General features: G+C 50.4%; 1 protein-coding gene across 2 annotated transcripts in view; it reads right to left on the bottom strand.

The window, feature by feature from the left end:
* LOC146797100 (ras-related protein Rab-7a-like) overlaps positions 1-23,355 on the bottom strand; it is a 221,712-nt gene that overhangs the window by 23,771 nt on the left and 174,586 nt on the right. For both annotated transcript variants that reach the window (XM_085629738.1, XM_085629739.1), the window contains exons 3-4: positions 20,633-20,759; positions 9,382-9,600 (exon numbers count right to left, since the gene is read on the bottom strand). In XM_085629738.1, coding sequence (XP_085485864.1) covers positions 9,382-9,600; positions 20,633-20,759 — 346 coding nt within the window. The remainder of the gene's footprint in view (positions 1-9,381; positions 9,601-20,632; positions 20,760-23,355) is intronic.

Genomic DNA, 23,355 nt, shown 5'->3' with positions numbered 1-23,355 from the left:
ACCGGAAGGCTTGATAGGCTTCTTTACCGGTCCCGAAGGTGCGGTGTGGGAAGCAATGTTCTTGGTCGTGCCTAGGCCCGTGGGCGAAGGCGTGCCCGAAGCCTTTATGGATGCCATGGAGGGTGTGGGGCGGAGGTGGATGTCGGTACTCCCGACCCTCTATGCTGGAGTGATGTCCTCAACATCTGATTCGTCGGCTTCGGAGGCGCTGACAAAGCCCTCGTCGGTGTGTTGTCCTTCTGGAGCGTCGACGCCTTCTCCGAAGACGTCATCTGGTATCGATGTCGACGAGCGTGCCATTGTTCTTCTTGCTCTTCGGTCTCAAACTGTTTTCTTGGACCGGAAGGATTTGCACACTGGACAGTCTCGAGCCTCGTGTTCAGGGGAGAGGCAGAGGTTGCATACCTCGTGGAGATCCGTGTGGGGGAATTTGGACCCACACCGAGGGCACTTTTTAAATGGAGTCCTTTCCATTAGCCAGGACCGAAGCTTGGGTAGGCCCGAAGGCCGTTGTCGACGACTGGAATCGAAGATCTGGACCGATGAGAGCAGCGTCAAGTGTGGAGATCGCGATCGAAAACAATACTGCGAAAAGGGGGAAGGATTGCGCGTCGATTGGAGAACTGGAAACTGTTCGAAACCGGAGCGCGAAGATCACATCCGAGCCCGATTGCGGAAAAAAACAATCTGAGGATGGAGCCGAAGCCCATGCGCAATACGATCCAAAGGAGGAGGGACAGACCTTGTGACTTCCAAAGACTTTCCAAGAGGAAAAACAACTGCAAACATCCGGTCCCAACACCAGATGGCGATCTATGCACAGTGTGTAATCTGCAGCTCATATGCCTCGAACACAAGAGTTCTTCGAATTTCAATGAATTCAAATACAAGAAACACATATCTCACTGCAATACAAAACAAGCATTTGCAATGCAATAGGTCTCGCATTACTGATAGTTTGAGGTATTGGCATTGTGAGAAGTTGGCCTGGTATATGCTGCTCACTAGTGCTAGTGATCATCTTGTACCATGCCAAGCAACCCTTATGGTGGTGGTTGAAGTCAACCTTGATAGACCAGCTATCCTAGTGGTAGCTTGGACAGTGCAGTCTGCAGGCTAAACTCTTGAGGGCATGTGAAGCCAGCTGTTTTACCATATGTAACCTCCTTGAATACCAAATGAAAGGACACCACACATATATATTCAAAATATATATGTATTTATTTACTAAAAGTATCCCCTATACTCGTTATGAGCACAGAAGCACATTCGTTAAAACAAGGCAATGTTTAAATATACAAAAGTTGCACAATTATGGATGGGCCCGGGTGGCCCGCTAAACCATATACTAAAATAGTGGTATAAGAACCACGTATAGAGAAGTAAGAAGGCCTAGGGCCTTGGGAATTGCTGGGACTACAAGGAGCTAACAGTAGTTAGTGACCAGGAGGCCCACAGGATGCGTGTGCAGTGTTGAAAGTTACACGCGTGCACCTATTGGATTCAATGGGTGCGTAAAAGTCACAAAGTGAAAGCAAAGGGAGTCTTCCAGATGGACCAGAACCTAACAACTGGAAACCTAGACACTAGAGATGTTTCTCTACACAGGAGCACCGGAGTGCCAGCGTTACCTCACCCACAGGAAGCGGGTGCATAGGTGTCAAAGTGCGTCGGGTTTCGTCATGCAGGTCTATGGAGCCTGAAGATGAAGATGCTGCAGGCGGCCAGGCGAGAAGAGTTCCGGTGGATCCAAGGGTGGATCTGAAGAGTAGAAGACCTGAAAGCAGAGGGGACACTGTTCAGAGTCACTAGCCAGTGACCGGCGTGGAACCAGGAAGGAACCAGGCGATGTCGGGTGCCAACAGGTGAAAAAGTGAAGCTTGTCTCTGCAGCCACGTGGAAGTGAAGATGTCGACGACGTCCAGGAGTCACTCAAGAGCTGTCCCTCGAAGGCTCTAGCGGATGGCGGTGTCGGCTTCTCGATGGGAGCAAACAGGCCTTGGCTAATGCAAGCCATGCAGGAGTCGATGGAAGCTTGGTGCTCTAACCAGCAAGGTCAGAGGGGCTGCTCCTTTTCACAGGAGCAAGGGCCAGTCTGGAGCAACCAGACCAGCAGTGTTGTTCGTAGATTTCGTCGCCAAGATGGCCACTAGCCAACGGGCCAGTAACCGGGATGACGCATCGAGTGGCAAAGAGCAAAAGGGCCCCACGCAGATCTCGTGGATGCTGGAGGGCTGGTCTTTGGTGCAAATGCTGCTCGGTGTTGGGGCTTCTCAGGGCCCTATGCACAACGATGAGGATGCCTCGGGTGCTGCGCAGTCAGCTTGTCGTGGATGTTTCAAGATGGCCGGTCCCACGTCTCTCGGTGCCTCCACGGGTCTCTTCTTTGCAGGGACTGTGGATCAGGCTCTGAGATGTCTGGGAGTCTGGGTCTTGTCGGGCTCTGGGCTCGGTCTCCGGTGGGAGGCGGCGGCAAAGCAGTCGTTGAGTTGCTGGATGGTGCCTGTGTTCACAGGGTGGTCACTCCTTGACCACAAGGGAGATTCTCTTCAGTCTTCTGTGCAGCAGAATGTCGAAGTCCAGTGATTCTTCTTCTTCAAGTCGAGTTTCAGGATGATCTAAAGTCCTGGGACACAGCTCCTACTCTTATTCCAAATCTAGGGGCTGGATTACCTGCTAGGTCCCTCCTCTGGGTGGGACCAGGAAGGGGGGTGGTTACACACCCTCCCCTTTGTTCAGTTTCGCGCCAGGGCCGGGGCTGTAGAGCCCCAGCTCCAGTTTGAACTGGCATATGCACGGGGACACATTGTGTGCCCCAGGCATGTGTTAATCTATTCAGCCCTCCCTAACCCACTACACAAAATCCTGTCTGGGGTGGTGCAAGCACCTCCGCTGACAGGAAACCCTTTGTCAAAACCTCGCAAGCTGGGAGGACTCCCAGCAGCAGGAGGGCAGACTTGTGTCTGTGGTGGCAGCATCCATGTTGTGATGCTGAGGCTCTGTCTAACTTTACCCGGGTGTCAGGTTAGGTACATGTCGTGTCCCTCTAGAAGGGTGGAATGCTACCCCCGTCGCCAGATTTGGCGAGGGGGTAGTATTCCAAATCGTATGACACCTTACTCGACATGTTTTGATAAAGCCAAACCAGAGTTAGCATTTGACCGCGAGGTCCTTAATGCACTTAAGAGTATATGGTATGGCAATATCATGGAAACAGCTAAAGGACGTTGTTCCGAAAGCTGCAGACAGGCTCAGCTCATGCCAGAGCACCATCTCACATGAAACCAAGCACTCTGCCTCCAGGATTGTTAAGACCTGCCATAGGAGTGACTGATAGGTTACCATGTGTCCATATATGTTAGATATAGATATACTATAGCTAAGTAAGAGGTGGTTACACCAACTTACCCCAGATGAGTGATCAGCCAGTTGTGTCAAATAGTGAGGCCAGGCCAGGGGTGGCATAATACATGCTGCAGCCCCTGGTAGGCCTTGGATACACCTATGCCCTGGGTACCTGGGGTACACTGTTACAGGGTCCAACAAGGTGAACCAGTTCCAATTGGTAATGCACCTAGTGTGCATTAGCATTAATTTAGGGAGAGAACAGCAGGGCTGATTAGCAGGCCCACAGCCACACTAAGTCATAAAACCAGTGAAGCAAAAGCAACAATTTGGGGTGACCATAGGATAGCAGACCCTACTCTCCTACAGGCATTGCAGATAATTATGCAACGCCAATAGCTCATACTTTCAGTAATGCGAGACCTAGTGCATTGCAAATGCTTGCATAGTGAGCCAGGAACCGGTACTGCATGTCTAAGTGCAGTAGCGCGAGCTGCTCCTAGTGGTTCCTAGTGAGCAAGGCCCCAGCACTGCTTGTCTAGGTGCAGTACCGCAAGCTGTTCCTACAGGTTCCTAGTGAGCAAGGCACCAGCACTGCATGTCTAGGTGCAGTACCGGAGCTGCTCCTAGTGGTCCCAAGTGAGCAAGGCATCACCACTGCATGTCTAGGTGCAGTACCGCGAGCTGCTCCTAGTGGTCCCTAGCAAGCAAGGCACAGCACTGCATGTCTAGGTGCAGTACCGCAAGATGTTCCTAGAGGTTCCTAGTGAGCATGGCCCCAGCACTGCTTGTCTAGGTGCAGCACCGCAAGCTGCTCCTGGATGTCCCTAGTGAGCATCATAAACTTTTGGTCACATATGGTACTCCCATAATGCATTGCATGCAAGACAGTACCACGAGTACATTCAAATAGCTATGACCATATATACAATTGATAGCTTTGAAATGTGACAAAACAATTATATTAATACTGGTTAGGTTGAACTCTATGTGGAGCTGATGAAGGGAAATTTATAGAAGGTCTAATGTAAATGTGAAATGTGTAGGTGCAGTACCGCAGGCTGTGCCTAGAGGTCCCTAGTGAGCATCATAAACTTTGAAGATATGGAAAATCCACCCTACCCATAATGCATTGCATGCAAGACAGTACCACAGTACATTCATTATATACAATTAGTAGCTTTGAAATGTGACAAAAGAATTATATTAATTTCGGATTAGGATGTACTCTATGTGGAGCTGATAAAGGGAAATTTATAGAAGGTCTAATAAAAATGTGAGATGTGCTAGCGAGTAAAGTAACCACTGCCAACCTTGTTTAGGACCAAGTGAGTGTCCTGTCTGAAGGCCTTTAAGTAAATAGTGCCTTGAGGCTGTAATTAAAACCTAGGGCGTAACAACACATGTAATAGGGGGTGTCCTCATGGGAGATTACAAAAAGAGACAAGCTGGTACTAAGGAGGGACTACAAAGCCTAATGACCAATGAAAAGCCACCATTTACAAAGGACAGGGACAGGAGCCAATTAAAAAGGTGGGCGGGAAGTAGGCGGAGCTTCCTGCACATATCCTGAATACAGCATTTCTCGAAGAGACAGCGCAAGCGCTGCCCAGGCGAAACCTAAAAATCTGGCGGCTGGCTAATGTGGATTTAACAGTGTCTCTGAGCAACCAGGAAGTGCAAGTTAGAGAAGACCAATGGGTAGTATATATTACTGATTTATATAAAAGTTCCTCTCATCAAAAGGTAACTAGAATGGTCTGATCATCTACCAGTAAGACCACAGGAAGTAGGGGTTATCGCAGACGTATTGCGAATATGACATTTTTGCATGCTGCCGGTCTGGACTGTCTGCCTGTCACCCTATTTAAGGGCGACCCACTTTGTGCATGTGTGTTTAGCTCATTTTTTAAGCGGGTGTCATTTGCCAGCATTATACCAGTTCATGCATGGTGTCGTCTTAAAACCGATTCACAAGAAAGGTAGTCGCTCGGATAGTGCAAACTCCAGACTGATAGCTTTACTCAACACTACCTCAAAGATCTATGCTAAATCACTTTTAATCTACCTTGAAAATTTGGCATTTATATCCGGAATTATCCCCAGAGAACAAGGTGGCTACAGAGACAATTATTCAATACAGGATCAGTGACTGGCCCTTTGGACTGCGGCAAGGAGGTCAACCCTGTGAGCTGGCAAATTATTCTGCTGCTTCGTGGACTTCTGGCCCGCATTTGATCCGGTCGACCGTGGGGTACACTGGAACAAATTAAAGACCTTTAAAATTGCACACAATTTATTATTTATGATTCAGCCGTTCCATTTGAGTAACTGGGTTCAGGTAGATCTGGCTAGTTGGGGAATCCTTGCTCCTTTACAGTTTGTCAATCCATGCTCCTTCACAGCTTTTCCATCCTTGCTCCTTCACAGTTTCTGCCGGCCTTGCGCCTTCACAGTTTCTGCCGGCCTTGCGCCTTCACAGTTTCTGCCAGCCTTGCTCCTTCACAGTTTGTCAATCCATACCTCCTTTACAGCTTTGCCATCCTCGCGCCCTCACAGTTTCTGCCAGCCTTGCTCCTTTACAGTTTGTCAATCCATACCTCCTTCACAGCTTTGCCTTCCTTGCACCTTCACAGTTTCTGCCAGCCTTGCGCCTTCACAGTTTCTGCCATCCTTGCACCTTCAAAGTTTCTGCCAGCCTTGCCCCTTCACAGTTTCTGCCAGCCTTGCTCCTTCACAGTTTCTGCCAGCCTTGCTCCTTCACAGTTTCTGCCAGCCGTGCTCCTTCACAGTTTCTGCCAGCCTTGCTCCTTCACAGTTTCTGCCAGCCTTGCTCCTTCACAGTTTCTGCCGGCCTTGCGCCTTCACAGTTTCTGCCAGCCTTGCTCCTTCACAGTTTCTGCCATCCTTGCACCTTCAAAGTTTCTGCCAGCCTTGCTCCTTCACAGTTTCTGCCAGCCTTGCTCCTTCACAGTTTCTGCCAGCCTTGCTCCTTCACAGCTTTTCCATCCTTGTGCCTTCACAGTTTCTGCCGGCCTTGCTCCTTCACCACTTGTAATCCATGCTCCTTCACAGCTTTTCCATCCTTGCTCCTTCACAGTTTCTGCCGGCCTTGCGCCTTCACAGTTTCTGCCAGCCTTGCTCCTTCACAGTTTGTCAATCCATACCTCCTTCACAGCTTTGCCATCCTCGCGCCTTCACAGTTTCTGCCAGCCTTGCTCCTTTAAGGTTTGTCAATCCATACCTCCTTCACAGCTTTGCCTTCCTTGCACCTTCACAGTTTCTGCCAGCCTTGCGCCTTCACAGTTTCTGCCATCCTTGCACCTTCAAAGTTTCTGCCACCTTGCCCCTTCACAGTTTCTGCCAGCCTTGCTCCTTCACAGTTTCTGCCAGCCTTGCGCCTTCACAGTTTCTGCCAGCCTTGCTCCTTCACAGCTTTGCCATGCTTGCGCCTTCACAGTTTCTGCCGGCCTTGCTCCTTCACAGTTTGTAATCCATGCTCCTTCACAGTTTCTGCCAGCCGTGCTCCTTCACAGTTTCTGCCGGCCTTGCGCCTTCACAGTTTCTGCCGGCCTTGCGCCTTCACAGCTTGTAATCCTTGCGCCTTCACGGCTTTGCCATCCTTGCGCCTTCAGTGTTTGCCAGACCTGCTCCTTCACAGTTTCTGCCATCCTTGCACCTTCAAAGTTTCTGCCAGCCTTGCTCCTTCACAGTTTCTGCCAGCCTTGCTCCTTCACAGCTTTGTAACCCTGGCTCTTTCACAGCCTATGCCAGCCTTGCTCCTTCAGTTTCAGCCAGCCTTCCGCCTTCACAGCTTCTCAAATCCATGCTCCTTCACAGCTTTGCCATCCTTGCCCCTTCACAGTTTCTACCAGCCTTGCTCCTGCACAACTTTGCCATCCTTGTGCCTTCAGTTTCTGCCAGCCTTGCTCCTTCACAGCTTGTAATCCATACCTCCGTCACAGCTTTGCCATTCTTGCGCCTTCACAGTTTCTGCCAGCCTTGCTCCTTCACAGTTTCTGCAAGCCTTGCTCCTTCACAGTTCCTGCCATCCTTGCTCCTTCACAGTTCCTGCCATCCTTGCGCCTTCATAGTTTTTGCCAGCCTTGCTCCTTCACAGCTTCACCAGCCATGCTCTTTAACAGACTATGCCAATGTCACACCTTCAAGGCTTCTTCCCAAATTGCCCATTTACAGTGTCTGCCAAACGTGCTCCCTCGCAGCTTCTGTCAGCCTAACTCCGTCACAGAATTATTTAAACGATTAAAACACTCTCTTTGTCTTTCACCAAAAAGCTCAGTCTGGTATCAAAAACAGTGGAAAAGAGGTATTTAAGAACAGGAGTTAACATTAATTTTGTGTCTACCAATTCAGTCAGTCTGCTGTCAACAGGGGGGTCAAACAGCAATGAGTAGTACTGATCAACTGGTGCCTGTCTAACCCGAGCTGTTGCACACTCACCTGTCTGTCAGGTACCAGTCTGTCCAGGCTGTTGCATACACCTGTCGTTCAGGTATCTGTCTGCTTGAGCTGTGGCATACACCTGTCGGTCAGGTATCTGTCTGCCCGAGTTGTTGCCCACACCTATCGGAAAGGTACCCGTCTGCCTTAACTTTTGCATACACCTGTCGGACAGGTACCAATCTGCCTGAGCTGTTGCATACATCTGTCGATCAGGTACCTGTCTGCCCAAGTTGTTGCCCACACCTGTCGGCCAGTTACCTGTCTGCCCGAGTTGTTGCCCACACCTATCGGAAAGGTACCCCTCTGCCTTAGCTTTTGCATACACCTGTCGGACAGGTACCAATCTGCCTGAGCTGTTGCACACATCTGTCGTCAGGTACCAGTCTGCCCAAGTTGCTACACACATCTGTGGGTCAGGTACCTGTCTGCCTGAGCTGTGGCATACACCTGTCTGTCATGTGCCAGTCTGCCTGAGCTGTTGCATTCCTCTGTCTGTCAGGTACCTGTCTGCCCGAGCTGTTAGCCACACCTGTCGGTGAGGTACCTGGCTGCCTGAGCTGTTGCATACACCTTTCTGTAAGTTACCAGTCTGCCTGAGATGTTGCACACACCTGTCGGTCAAGTACCAGTCTGCTCGAGCCATCTCATACACCGGTCAGTCAGGTACCAGTCTGCCTGAGCTGTTGTCTACACCGGTCGGTCTGGCACCAGTTTGCCTGAGCTGTTGCATAGCCTGTCAGTCAGCTACCACAGTCTGTCCAAGCTGTTGCATACACCAGTCGGTCAGGTACCAGTCTAACTGAGATGTTGCCTATACCTGTTAGTCTGGTACCAGGCTCCCTGAGCTCTTGCATACACCTGTCTGTCAGGTACCAGTCTGCCTGAGCTGTTGTCTACACCGGTCCATCTGGCACCAGTTTGCCTGAGCTGTTGCATAGACTGTCAGTCAGCTACCACAGTCTGTCCAAGCTGTTGCATACACCAGTCGGTCAGGTACCAGTCTAACGGAGATGTTGCCTATACCTGTTGCTCTGGTACCAGGCTCCCTGAGATCTTGCATACACCTGTCTGTCAGGTACCAGTCTGCCTGAGCTGTTGTCTACACCTGTTGCTCTGGTACCAGTCTGCCTGAGCTCTTGCATACATCTGTCTGTCAGGTACCTGTCTGCCCGAGTTGTGGCACACACTTGTCGATCAGGTATTAGCTTGCCCAAGCGGTTACATACTCACCTCACAGTCCGGTGCCTGTCTTCGTAGAGATGTTGCAAACTCTTCTGTCTGTCAGGTGCCTGTCTGTGTGGAGCTGTTGCACACCCACCTAGCAGCCAGGTACCTGTCTATCCCAAACTGTTAAACCCTCACCTGTTGGTCAAGTACCAGTCTGCCTGAGCTGTTGCACACACCAGTTGGTCGGTAACAGTCTGCCTTAACGGTTACACACCTACCTGGTGGTCAGGTACCAATCCGCCCAAGCCGGTTCACACTAACCTGCCAGTCAAGTTCTGTCTGCCCGAGCTGTCACACACTCGCCTGTCAGTCAGGTACAGTCTGCCCGAGCTGTTGAACACTCACCTGTCGATCAGCGAGGTCAGTTTTGTTTCCAATCACGACGAAGGGGAAATGGTCAGGGTCGCAGGGATCTGCTTGGACCAGGAACTCCATCCTCCAGGCATCAATGGCGTGGAATGAGGTGGGGGAGGTGACATCGAAGACGATCAAACAGCAGTCAGACCCCCTGTACAGCGCCGCTCCCAGGGACTGGAAGCGCTCTGTCCCGGCAGTGTCCCAGATCTGCAAGAGAGGACAACCTGTGTTACTGTGAGACCCTGGCCTAGGGTCACCCCAAGGACCTGAGAGTGTTCCCAGGCTGGCTACCTCACTGTGCGGAGCAGGGGACACCTGTGACCCTTCTACCTCAATGCATGGAATGTAGAACATTCCAATCTTTCAACCCCACTCCATGGAATACAGAACATTCCCAATCCTTCAACGCCACTCCATGGAATACAGAACATTCCCAATCCTTCAACCCCACTCCATGGAATACAGAACATTCCCAATCCTTCAACCCCACTCCATGGAATACAGAAAAGTCCCAATCCTTCTCCCCCACTCCATGGAATACAGAACATTCCCAATCCTTCTACCCCACTCCATGGAATACACAACATTCCCGATCCTTCTACCTCAATGCTTGGAATACAGAACATTCCCGATCCTTCTACCTCAATGCTTGGAATACAGAACATTGCCAATCCTTCTACCCCACTCCATGGAATACAGAACATTCCAATCCTTCAACTCCACTCCATGGAATACAGAACATTCCCAATCCTTCAACCCCACTCCATGGAATACAGAACATTCCCAATCCTTCAACTCCACTCCATTGAATACAGAACATTCCCAATCCTTCAACCCCACTCCATGGAATACAGAACATTCCAATCCATCAACCCCACTCCATGGCATACAGAACATTCCAATCCTTCAACCCCACTCCATGGAATACAGAACATTCCCAATCCTTCAACCCCACTAAATGGAATACAGAACATTCCCAATCCTTCTACTTCACTGCATGGAATATGAAACATTGCAAAAGTTCCACCTCACTGCATGGAATACCAAACAATCCCAGACCTTCCATCACACTGCATTGAGCAGAGAACACTCTGAATCCTACCCCATTCCATGGAATACAGAACATTACAATCCTTCAACCCCACTCCATGGAATACAGAACAGTCCCAATCATTCAACCCCACTCCATGGAATACTGAACAGTCCCAATCCTTCTACCCCACTCCATGGAATACAGAACTGTTCCAATCCTTCTACCCCACTCCATGGAATACAGAACTGTTCCCAATCCTTCTCCCCCACTCCATGGAATACAGAACATTCCCAATCCTTCTCTCCCACTCCATGGAATACAGAACATTCCAATCCTTCTCCCCCACTCCATGGCATACAGAACATTCCAATCCTTCAACCCCACTCCATGGCATACAGAACATTCCAATCCTTCAACCCCACTCCATGGCATACAGAACATTCCAATCCTTCAAACCCACTCCATGGAATACAGAACATTCCAATCCTTCAACCCCACTCCATGGCATACAGAACATTCCAATCCTTCAACCCCACTCCGTGGAATACAGAACATTCCAATCCTTCCACCCCACTCCATGGAATACAGAACATTCCAATCCTTCCACCCCACTCCATGGAATACAGAACATTCCAATCCTTCAACCCCACTCCATGGAATACAGAACATTCCAATCCTTCCACCCCACTCCATGGAATACAGAACATTCCAATCCTTCAAACCCACTCCATGGCATACAGAACATTCCAATCCTTCAACCCCACTCCATGGAATACAGAACATTCCAATCCTTCAACCCCACTCCATGGCATACAGAACATTCCAATCCTTCAAACCCACTCCATAGAATACAGAACATTCCAATCCTTCAACCCCACTCCATGGAATACAGAACATTCCCAATCCTTCAACCCCACTTCATGGAATACAGAACATTCCAATCCTTCAAACCCACTCCATGGAATACAGAACATTCCCAAGCCTTCTACCTCACTCCATGGAATACAGAACCTTCCAATCCTTCAACCCCACTCCATGGAATACAGAACATTCCAATCCTTCAACCCCACTAAATGGAATACAGAACATTCCCAATCCTTCAACCCCACTCCATGGAATACAGAACAGGCCCAATCCTTCAACCCCACTCCATGGCATACAGAACATTCCAATCCTTCAAACCCACTCCATAGAATACAGAACATTCCAATCCTTCAACCCCACTCCATGGAATACAGAACATTCCCAATCCTTCAACCCCACTTCATGGAATACAGAACATTCCAATCCTTCAAACCCACTCCATGGAATACAGAACATTCCCAAGCCTTCTACCTCACTCCATGGAATACAGAACCTTCCAATCCTTCAACCCCACTCCATGGAATACAGAACATTCCAATCCTTCAACCCCACTAAATGGAATACAGAACATTCCCAATCCTTCAACCCCACTCCATGGAATACAGAACAGGCCCAATCCTTCAACCCCACTCCATGGCATACAGAACATTCCCAATCCTTCTACCCCACTCCATGGAATACACAACATTCCCGATCCTTCAACCTCAATGCTTGGAATACAGAACATTCCCAATCCTTCTACCCCACTCCATGGAATACACAACATTCCCGATCCTTCTACCTCAATGCTTGGAATACAGAACATTGCCAATCCTTCTACCCCACTCCATGGAATACACAACATTCCAATCCTTCAACGCCACTCCATGGAATACAGAACATTCCCAATCCTTCAACCCCACTCCATGGCATACAGAACATTCCAACCCTTCTGTCTCGGTACATGAAACACCTAACATTCCCACACCTCTGCCTTACTGCATGGAATACAGAGCATTCCCAACCCTTCCACCTCTCTGTCCACGTCAGAGGGCACCCCGTCACTCTCCCTGGTCACAGAACAAGGGGTGCCCCCCTTCATACACCTCTAAAAGCCTCGTCTTTTCCAGACCGAACAGCAGCAGCAGCGGCTGGGCGAGGCGGGTTTTCATGTGACGGTTCCCATACAAGCTGCGTGCAACCATCCCCCGCCACACTCCTAGACTCGGAAAACAGGAACATGTTCACAGACAGAGGAGGGCACTGCCAGCCTTAAACCGTAATGCAATAGAGCGGGGGCGGGCTGGGATCGGCAGATAAAAAACACGTGAAGTGACCAGGTTTGCACTCGAGGGGCTGGCCTCGTGACATTTTACAAGGGATGTTTAAAGACATTTCATTGGTCTTTTCTTGCATTTCTCATTCCTATTTTGCTACACCTTCGTTTTGCAACTTTAGACACAAAAGTCGAAAAATCTCTTTATTATGAGTGATAAAAAATGGATTGCCTGTCAATCAGGATAGAGCCTGTCTGTCACACCAGCTCCGGTGCAACGACTCTGAGGTCTGGACAAAGGGGAAATTCGTGGTAGCTAGGAGAGCGGGGGGAGAAGCTTTCGGCTGAGATCTAGCGCCTTGCTGCTGGCACTTGCCTCACCTCTAACCACAGTCGCCTCAGTGTAGCACCAGCCCTTGGTCACACGCTAGCCTAGTGTATGTAGTCCAGTCACCATCACTCTCATAATGTGTAAAACATGTTGCCACCAGAGGGCAGTACTGCCCCAGCAATCAGACAGGGTAATACAATTGTGTTAAATTGTCTTGGCATATTTCTGTAGTGCTTTCAGACCATATGCACGGGTCTCAAAGCGCCCTGCAAAGCGGTTCAAATTCAGTGGCGTTGTAAAATCGTAGGCTTTGGGAGGGCCTAGGGGCATTCACAAAGACACGGGACACAATGTACAGTTCTTGGGTGATCGTGGACTGATCCCCGCCCAGAGCCCTGGGCACTTTATTGACTCTATCACGTGGTCTCCGCAGGGGCGAGACCATTCAGCCTGCTCCCAGTGACGGGGGTCTCTTTTACTAGCACTCCCCTGCTTACAGCGATAGGTGTGGGCTGGCCCACGTCCTATCGCGACATTACATTCCTCCCCAACCCAATAACAAACAACACAACTGGATAACTTTTACAAAACAGTCACTTCTAGTCCTCCGTGACCAACACTCTCGGCAGTCCCTCATGGCCCGGGTCATTAGCTCCAGCCCCATACTCAATAAACTGAAACAGTCTTACTTGTTCTGCGGCTCCCGGCCACCGGTTCCGGCTGCGACTCGACCTCCAGTCGCCGACTAGCCACTGGTGACGTAGTCCTTGTACTTCTGGGACGGCTGAGGGCAGGGGCGGAGATGATACCTGCTCTGGCTGTCCCTTGGCTCTCGGGCTGACGGCAGTGGCTCCTGCAGGCAGGGTGACAGGAGGCCGGGGCCTGGTGACTCTTGGCCTGTCGCGCTGGTTCCTGGGTCTGCTGGCAGGCTGCTGGGTGTAGTTCTCTGGACTGGCGCGCTGGAAGGTGTGGCCGGTTCCGTGGGGAAGACCATCTTGAACAAGGACACATTCCTGGTGACGATCTCCGAACCCTTCCGGGCAGTGACCATGGTACCTTTGACCGCCGTGACAGTCCATGAGTCTTTTTCAAAGGGTGTCCGGAACTTGCTTGAGGGGTTTCGGTCTTGAACTAGGACTTGATCACCGATGGTCGGTTCTTGGGCACCTCTTCTCTGGGATGCTGCAGCATTGGTCTGGGCTCGCCTCAGATCTGACGGGTTCGCTGGGTTTTCCTCCCGTTCCCACAGGGAGTGGTGGGGAATGGTGTCCGTCACAGTCCGACCGAAACATAGGCGGCTCGGTGATATCCCTGTGGTGCAGTGAGGGGTGAGCCGGTACTCTCGCAAGAACTGATAGATCGACTGTTCTACGCTACGTGACTCTGATATTGCAATTTGAATGGTCTTCTTGAGGGTCCGCATTATGCGTTCTAACTCGCCGTTGGCTTGCGGCCAGTGCGGGGTAATCTTGCGGTGCTTTGTCCCATGGGACACGAGGTAAACGTCTTTCTCCGAGCTGGTGAATGGGGGCCCATTGTCCGTCCGCAGTTCTCCGAACAGCCCGTGGGTGGCTATCATCTTCTCGAGCTTCGGGATGACTTCCGCCGCTGACGTAGAAGGGACAAACTCGACCTCCGGGTACCTGGAGTAGTCGTCGACTACTACTAGCATGTAGCGCCCGTCTGGGAGGCTTCCAAAGTCCGCACTTACTCTCTCCCACGGCCGCCGAGGTCCTTCCTCCGTAATCACCGGCGCCGGTCTGCTCGGGAGACTGGTGGCGAGGCACGCGGGACACTGCTGCACTAGTGTTTCTATCAGGTTGTCGAGACCGGGGAACCACACCTTACTTCGAAGGCGACTTTTAGACTTGACGATCCCTTGGTGGGCTCCGTGGGCGAGGATCGCGGCCTGTTGGGTGAGGGCGGCTGGCAGGACTAGGCGCGGGCCTCGCAGGAGACAGCCTTCTTCAGACACCGACAGTTCATGCCTCACTTGGTATAGTGACTTGAGCGTGGTCTGGGCAGTCGTCGTCCGCAGGGGTGAAGGACACTGAAGAGGCTGCCAGTCTCCTGACCGGACGGCCTGTATCGCCAGCTGTAGGCAGTCATCATCTTGTGTGGCTGCGACCACCTCCCGTAGCGACATCGGGAGCGGGCGGGAACGCTCGACCACCATCCGGACGTAGTCTTCCGTCGCCGCGGCTTCCGGCGGCGTGACCGGTCTGGCATGCCGTGAGAGGAAGTCTGCGGGGTTCTTCGAGCCGGGTCGGTATTCCACCGTCAGTTGGAACTCTTGCAACTGCAAAATCCATTTTTCGATCCTTGGAGGGGGTTGAGACGAGGACCCTTGGAAGAGTGGCACCAGCGGCTTGTGGTCCGTTATGACCGTGAACGGGTGTCCGTACAGGTAGATATGGAAGTGGCGGCACCCCCACAGAATAGCTATCGCCTCTCGCTCTATTTGTGAGTACCTTTGCTCGGTGGGCGTCAGGGTCCTGCTGGCATACGCTACTGGCGCCCACTCTCCGCAGCTCTGCCGTTGTGACAACACCGCTCCTAGGCCTGTGGGGCTAGCGTCGACGACCAACTGGGACTCATGGCGCGGGTCAAAGTACACCAACGTGGTGTCCGCTGACAGCGCAGCTTTGGTTTGCTGAAATGACTGTTCTTGCGGCAGGCACCAGGTCCACTGAGCCGTCGACTTGGTGAGTTCTCTTAGTGGCCCCGTCAGAGACCATTCAGCCTGCTCCCAGTGACGGGGGTCTCTTTTACTAGCACTCCCCTGCTTACAGCGATAGGTGTGGGCTGGCCCACGTCCTATCGCGACATTACAGGCGTGTGGTTGCTAGAAGTGTGTTGTCGTCAACGCAGAGATTGTGACTGACACAGTAAGGGCCGGTTCGTGGGTATTTGTTGGTGGGTCGTGCTGCTAACAGTCGCTATCACGGCTACATTTAGGCGCTACGTCTGTGGATGTTGGTGATCGCACGAGGGGTGCTCGTATCTTCTCTGGTGGCGCGACAGGAGCTGGGGGTCTCTCCTGTCTAAATCGACGTCCGTAGCAAGTGTTAGTGGCCCTCGTGCTGTGTCCATACTCTCCAGTGTGCCCCTTTACTTCAACTAAACACAGCGCATCCGCAGAAACACGCCGTGTTTCCATCTGTGTCCATTCATGCAAGACACACGGGGACATAGCGGCTGAACATTCCAAAACCACTGGTCTGAAGTGTCAGAGATACACAACTGACCGCATCACGTGCCTGGGTGTAAATATGTCAATGTGTATTCCAAGGACCGCAAACACTCAGGTGGAAGATTCTGCTTGCACCGAACCCACGCACCTTTTTCGTTCCGTAAGAGACGTGAACACGCTCCCTCCCCCAGGGAGAACAGGAGCTCGACCTCCCTACATATTTACTTCCGGAATTTTACAGAAGAAGAGAGAAGGTGCACTCGATGTGAAGTAAATCAATCCAACCAGATCTATTCCAAAATTGCTTCTTTATTGGATTCAAGCTTAAAACTGACAAACAAGCAACACGTTTCGTCCACTGCGGGACTTCGTCAGGGCTCCAAACAATCCAACAGAGTAGTTAAATTTGATGCAATTGTGAAGAAAAAGGTATATGCATCTATAGAACCTCTAAAAGGCAAAATAGGCCTTAAATGGATACATTGAAATTTTAACAGTATCAGAATCCTATAAATATCCAAAAACAGAAAAACGAATGAATGAGAACCTGTAGTAACTTGTATTGGAAGGAGCATCCAAATGGGGAGTTCCAGGTGTAAATCTATCTAGAGCGGTTCATGGTCCTGCGTAGAGGCACGATCACCTGCTCCTCGAATACAAGGTACTACAAGTCCGCAGTCATTCGTTTTTCTGTTTTTGGATATTTATAGGATTCTGATACTGTTACAATTTCAATGTATCCATTTAAGGCCTATTTTGCCTTTTAGAGGTTCTATATATACATATAACTTCTTCTTCACAATTGCATCAAATTTAACTACTCAGTTGGATTTTTTGGAGCCCTGAGGAAGTCCCGCAGGGGACGAAACGCGTTGGCTGTTTGCCAGTTTTAAGCTTGAATCCAATAAAGAAGCAATTTTGGAATAGATCTGGTTGGATTGATTCACTTCACATCGAGTGCACCTTCTCTCTTCTTCTGTAACATTTCGTCAGTATTTGCATCTTTGGACGGCGGGTGCAGGAAGCGTTTGCACCACTGACTTATTTACTTTACACTGGAATGTGATGTGCTTGACCTTGGTCAGTTGTTTGCTCTTTCTTTGTTAATATATTTACTTCCGGACTGCTTTTAAGGAATGCCTTTCAGTTGCAATATCACACCCGCTGCGTCACGTTTATCACACTCCTACACTGAGTCAGGTGAGGAGTTTACTCGAACTTTGAACAAACATTTTCACCTTACGGTTACCATTTAATGCAAGTGTAAAACAGGTGTCTCTGCCCTGACTCCCTACATTGGCTGCCTTTTGGTTGTGATGGGTACACACCTGTAAACGGGCCTTTTATCCGTTGTGTACATGGATACACGTATACGTCACCCCGCCTCAGTGCCACCTTCTGAGCCAAGGAGTGACGCAGGAGCCTGGATGCTGCTGAAACAGTGGACTCCTAGCAGCTCGCCTGCGCCCTGGTCACCTCTGGGTCCACCTCGCATCCAGGAGAGATGCTACTGAAGGGGGAGATGGGGGTCACTAAAAACCATCTGTAGTCTCAGTAGCCGGAAACATCTCTTACGAAAGGCCTCAGGGTCCACCCCACACCCGCAGAGATGCTACTGAGGGAGGGGGCCTAGGTCACTGAAACCCATCTGTAGTTTCAGGAGCCATAGACATCTTTTACAGAAGGCCCACGAGAGGTCCTAGGTCACTCAAAATATTGGCCATCGAAGGGGCTACACGTCCGAAGGCTCCTCTCAGAGTGACCTGCATCACTCTGCGGCTTCCACCCTTCACCCCTTCTGGGGTCAGCTCCAGACAGTAAGTATCGCTTCCCCTTCCAGGGGGCAGAGATCCCCACACACTCCTCCAACGCAGCACCCAGCACCAACACTCGCATGATGGCGGAACAGGCGCTTCAGCTCTGCCCGGCACCTGAACACTCTGCCAAACAACACACACACAAACCCCACACAGATACACAACAGCACAACATCCTGAGGAAATGCAATGTCGAATCCGGTGCTGCAGGCTGGGGCCCACAATCTCATAGGGGTGGTTCTCCAGGTGCCCCCTGAAGGCGGCTACTTCCTCCGAGATGGACCAAAAATCCCCCGTCGGCGGCAGGAGCACCTTGTTTGCAGGGTGGGAGTTTAATAGAACTGCAAATGTGTAATAAGGGGGTCGAAGAGGCAAGGTTTTATCTAGGGATTTCTTCTTTGTGGGGAAAAATTCAAAAGTTAAATAACCAAGTGCATGTTTGTGTCAAAACTGTGCAACTGAAGGTTCCACTTGGTGTAAATTCTGTGCCCTTGGATTTGACGCACCTCAGAACTCATCACTTAGGACTGCGTAGATTTCCAGGAGTACTCCGGAAACGGTTCCTACATCCATAAAAGTCAAAGTTTTACCAAGTGCAAATCAGTCTTGGCCCTGTGCCTCATGGGAACAGTCCAGCCCAAACTGCCAGGCCAGGTCCTCCCTGGACCGGAAACAAGCCAGGATAGCTTGTTCCCATAAGGCACAGGGTCAAGACTGGGGTGGCAGAGTGGGCTAAAGAACGGTGATGGATCAAACCCAAATCTCTTGACTGGGGGTGGATGTTTTGATTTGTTCTGCATTCCGTCCATCAATGGTGTGCCTTTTACAATCTGCGACCAGGCTTTTTGTAACCAAAAAACGTATCTGAGTCGTAATCGAGCCTATTTAATTAATATTCATGAGCCTGGTCGCAAATTGCGCCTCACTCCGTCTTGTCAAAATCCAGGAATGGAGGTCTGCAAGGGTCAGCTACCACCAGGGCTCGAGTCGGGGTACCACGCGGGTGGACAGCGTCCCCCCACGTATTTAATCGGGAGCTCGATAACTGGAGCAAATGGAGCCACACATTCGCTCTTTGGCCTCTCTGGGGCGAGATCGGAGCTCATTAAGAACGCTGCTCACGCGTTGGCTTCTCTGATGCAATCGCATCTAAGGGGTGAGCGAGGGGAGGCAATCAGTGTGATGGTGCAAGCCACCTTTCGTCATGTCACTTCCTGTCGTGACGTCAGAGTCCCCCCACTTCTTTTTTTTTAGGACTTGTGCCCTGGCTACCACCATGTCTGGGAAGCATTTTAAATAAGGTATCATTTTTTTTATAGACCAATTTCTTAAAAAGGAAACCGATCTGCTTAAAAAGTGCGTTGAGTTATTTAAAGTTTCAGAATGAATGAACAGGCTCTTGGTCTTATAAAGCAGGCAGCTGCTCCGCGGAGGGTCCGGGCAGAGACTGGGCTGTGATCCCCCGCACCACTGCCTAGCCTAAGAAACTTTTTTTAAAGCTCTTTATTGAATTGCATAGGACACAGGGCACAAAGACTTTGGTACACACAGTCCTAATTCGTCAGCATACTTTAGTCAGTAACAACAATGGTGACAAAAATAAACACCCTCTGAAACGTTCACCCTAATTCACGAGGGGAAGAGGTCCGAAGGGGACAGTTTCCTTCTCTCAAACAGGTTATCACCCCAAGTTGGAAGGTGGTAACTCCTCAATGGTTTGCAACCAGAATTCCAGTTGCAGACCTTGGACATATCTGGTAAAGATTCGTAAATTGGAAGGAACGCCCACAACATGATCCTTCCAAATTGCAAATGGGTAACCATTTGGAAATTCATTTTAGTTTATCGACTCCTAAAATGGGGTTCGGACACCCGAAAAATCTCTTTTACGATGCAAACACTCAGATTTTGTGACTCTGAGTGTTTATAACTGCAAAGTAGGTTAGCACACCCGACCCTAAGCCCTTTCTTCCTCACCTTCCTGGGCCGTGATGAAGTATTATCCACAAAAGAAAGGAAGGTGCCCTCTATCACGAGTCATACAAAGCCAACACTTGTAGTAGAAATAGTTTTCTTCTTTTTATTTGTAGTCTTGATTAAAAACCACAGGAACACAGCCAACGCGTTTCGTTCCCTTGTGCCTTGGGAACTTCGTCAGGGCTTGGTACACGTATCAAGAATGTTCAGAAAAACCAAATTAGGGTAACTAGTCAAGGATATCTCAAGAGTCTAGTCTTGTTTTCAACATCGCAAATACATGTAATTCTTAGTAGGTATAAATTATGCGTCCAGTACGCCGCTACTTCAATATTTTGGAAATCATGCAAAAAAAAGGGAAGTCTCCAAAGAGTATCTCTATTCAGTTGTCTGTCCACAAAACAGTATGATAGCTGTTCGCTCCATCGATATCCGCAAGGGAACGAAATGCGTTGGCTGTGTGCCAAAATATTGAAGTAGCGGCGTACTGGACGCATAATTTATACCTACTAAGAATTACATGTATTTGCGATGTTGAAAACAAGACTAGCCCATGTAACCATCACAGGAGGAGTATCTCACCCAGCCCTCAGCATTCATGTAACCATCACAGGAGGAGTATTTCACCCAGCCCTCAGCGTCCATGTAACCATCACAGGAGGAGTGTCTCGCCCAGCCCTCAGCGTCCATGTAACCATCACAGGAGTATCTCACTCAGCCCTCAGGGTTAATGTAATCATCACAGGAGGAGTGTCTCGTCCAGACCTACCTGCACAGTCACCATCCTGTTGTCTACCCGCATCTCCTTGGTCAGGAAGTCCGCCCCGATGGTGGCGCGGTACTGGTTGCTGAAGCGGTTGTTGACGTACTGGTTCATCAGGGCCGACTTGCCCACACTGGGGATGACCAGGAAGAAAGAAACATGATGCGAATGAGTGAGACATGCCGGAGAGAGACCCCGGAGAACACAGCCCACCCAGACCACGTATAGGAAGACTACCCAGACTCAACATAATATCAAGCCCCAACCAGACTCCGCATAACACACCCCAACCAGACTTCGCATAACACACCCCCAACTAGACTCCGCAAAACACACCCCAACCAGACCATGTACCAAGACGCCCCAGACTCCACATAATAACAAATACCAACCAGACTCTGCACAACACACCCCAACCAGACTCAGCACAATACACCCCAACCAGACTCCGCATAACACACCCCAACCAGACTCCGCATAACACACCCCAACCAGACTCGGCACAACACACCCCAACCAGACTCGGCACAACACACCCCAACCAGACTCCGCATAACACACCCCAACCAGACTCCGCATAACACACCCCAACCAGACTCCGCATAACACACCCCAACCAGACTTCGCATAACACACCCCCAACTAGACTCCGCAAAACACACCCCAACCAGACCATGTACCAAGACGCCCCAGACTCCACATAATAACAAATACCAACCAGACTCTGCACAACACACCCCAACCAGACTCAGCACAAAACACCCCAACCAGACTCAGCACAAAACACCCCAACCAGGCTCAGCACAATACACCCCAACCAGACTCCGCATAACACCCCAACCAGACTCCGCATAACACCCCAACCAGACTCGGCACAACACACCCCAACCAGACTCCGCATAACACACCCCAACCAGACTCTGCATAACACATCCCAACCAGACTCTGCATAACACATCCCAACCAGACTCCGCATAACACATCCCAACCAGACTCCGCATAACACACCCCAACCAGACTCCGCATAACACACCCCAACCCGACTCCGCATAACGCATCCCAACCCGACTCCACATAACACACCCCAACCAGACTCCACATAACACACCCCAACCAGACTCCACATAACACACCCCAACCAGACTCCACATAACACACCCCAACCAGACTCCGCATTACACACCCCAACCAGACTCCGCATAACACACCCCAACCAGACTCCACATAACACACCCCAACCAGACTCCGCATAACACACCCCAACCAGACTCCGCATAACACACCCCAACCAGACTCCGCATAACACACCCCAACCAGACTCTGCATAACACACCCCAACCAGACTCCGCATAACACACCCCAACCAGACTCCACATAACACACCCCAACCAGACTCCGCATTACACACCCCAACCAGACTCCGCATAACAAACCCCAACCAGACTCCGCATAACACACCCCAACCAGACTCCGCATAACACACCCCAACCAGACTCCGCATAACACACCCCAACCAGACTCCGCATAACACACCCCAACCAGACTCTGCATAACACACCCCAACCAGACTCCGCATTACACACCCCAACCAGGCTCCGCATAACAAACCCCAACCAGACTCCGCATAACACACCCCAACCAGACTCTGCATAACACATCCCAACCAGACTCTGCGTAACACAGTTCCCACAGGTTACGCAAAATCACACATTTCGTGAAGATGCTACATAACATATCCAAACCAGACTCTGCATAATAACACACCCACTCCGATGCCAAATATTAACGTATCCCACCTAGACGCCAATTAACATATCCCGCTCACACTCCCCGTCACCCCAACCTAATACCACATCTCACCCACACTTTTCATAATTGTACAACCCACTCAGAGTCCACATAACACATCCAAACCAGACTACATAATAGCACCCTCACTCAGATGCCACATAATAACACGTCCCACCCAGACCCCATATAGTAATGAATCCCACCTAGACCCGTTACCACATCCTACACACACTCCCACCCACACTCAGCCAAATACCATGTTTCACCCCCGTTGCACATAAACAGAACATGCAACGCAGACTCCACATGTCCCATCCACGCTCAAAGAACAACACATCTCACGCAGACCACATGTACTAAGGCTTCCAAACTCCACATACCAACACGCCCCAGCCCCACTCCACATAATACCACATCCCACCCAGCCTCCACATAACACGTCTCGCCCAGACTCATGGTAGTAACACGTCCCACAGCACTAGATGGACCCGCCCTCACCCTTCGTACTGTCACTTGCTGCCAGATTCCACATGGTAAGAAGTCACACGCAGAACACACCCGGATGTCACAACACACCTTCGACCCACTCTCTGTGTAATAACACACCTCACTCAGACGCCATGTAATAACGTCATACTCCAACTCCACGCGCCAAGCTCCTTCAAAATCCCAACAGACTCCATATAATAACACATGCCACCCACACTATATGTAATAACATATCTGATCCCCCTCCTGTGCACTGGTGCTTCTAGCACAGACAAGTGCCTCGGAGACGGTGTGCACTAACACGTCCCACCCAGGCGCGTGACCCTGTACACTAAAGTGTCCCGTAGTGATTCTATGTGCTGGCATGTCCCACTCGCAGCCTCTGCACCAGCCCTGCCCGTGAAATATGTTCTTTTACATACATTTTCCTTTGTATTTATTTTTTAATT

This window comes from Triturus cristatus, chromosome 10 (assembly GCF_964204655.1).
Source record: "Triturus cristatus chromosome 10, aTriCri1.1, whole genome shotgun sequence".
Classification (NCBI taxonomy): Eukaryota; Metazoa; Chordata; class Amphibia; order Caudata; family Salamandridae; genus Triturus; species Triturus cristatus.
This window is presented reverse-complemented; position numbering and strand designations above follow the sequence as displayed.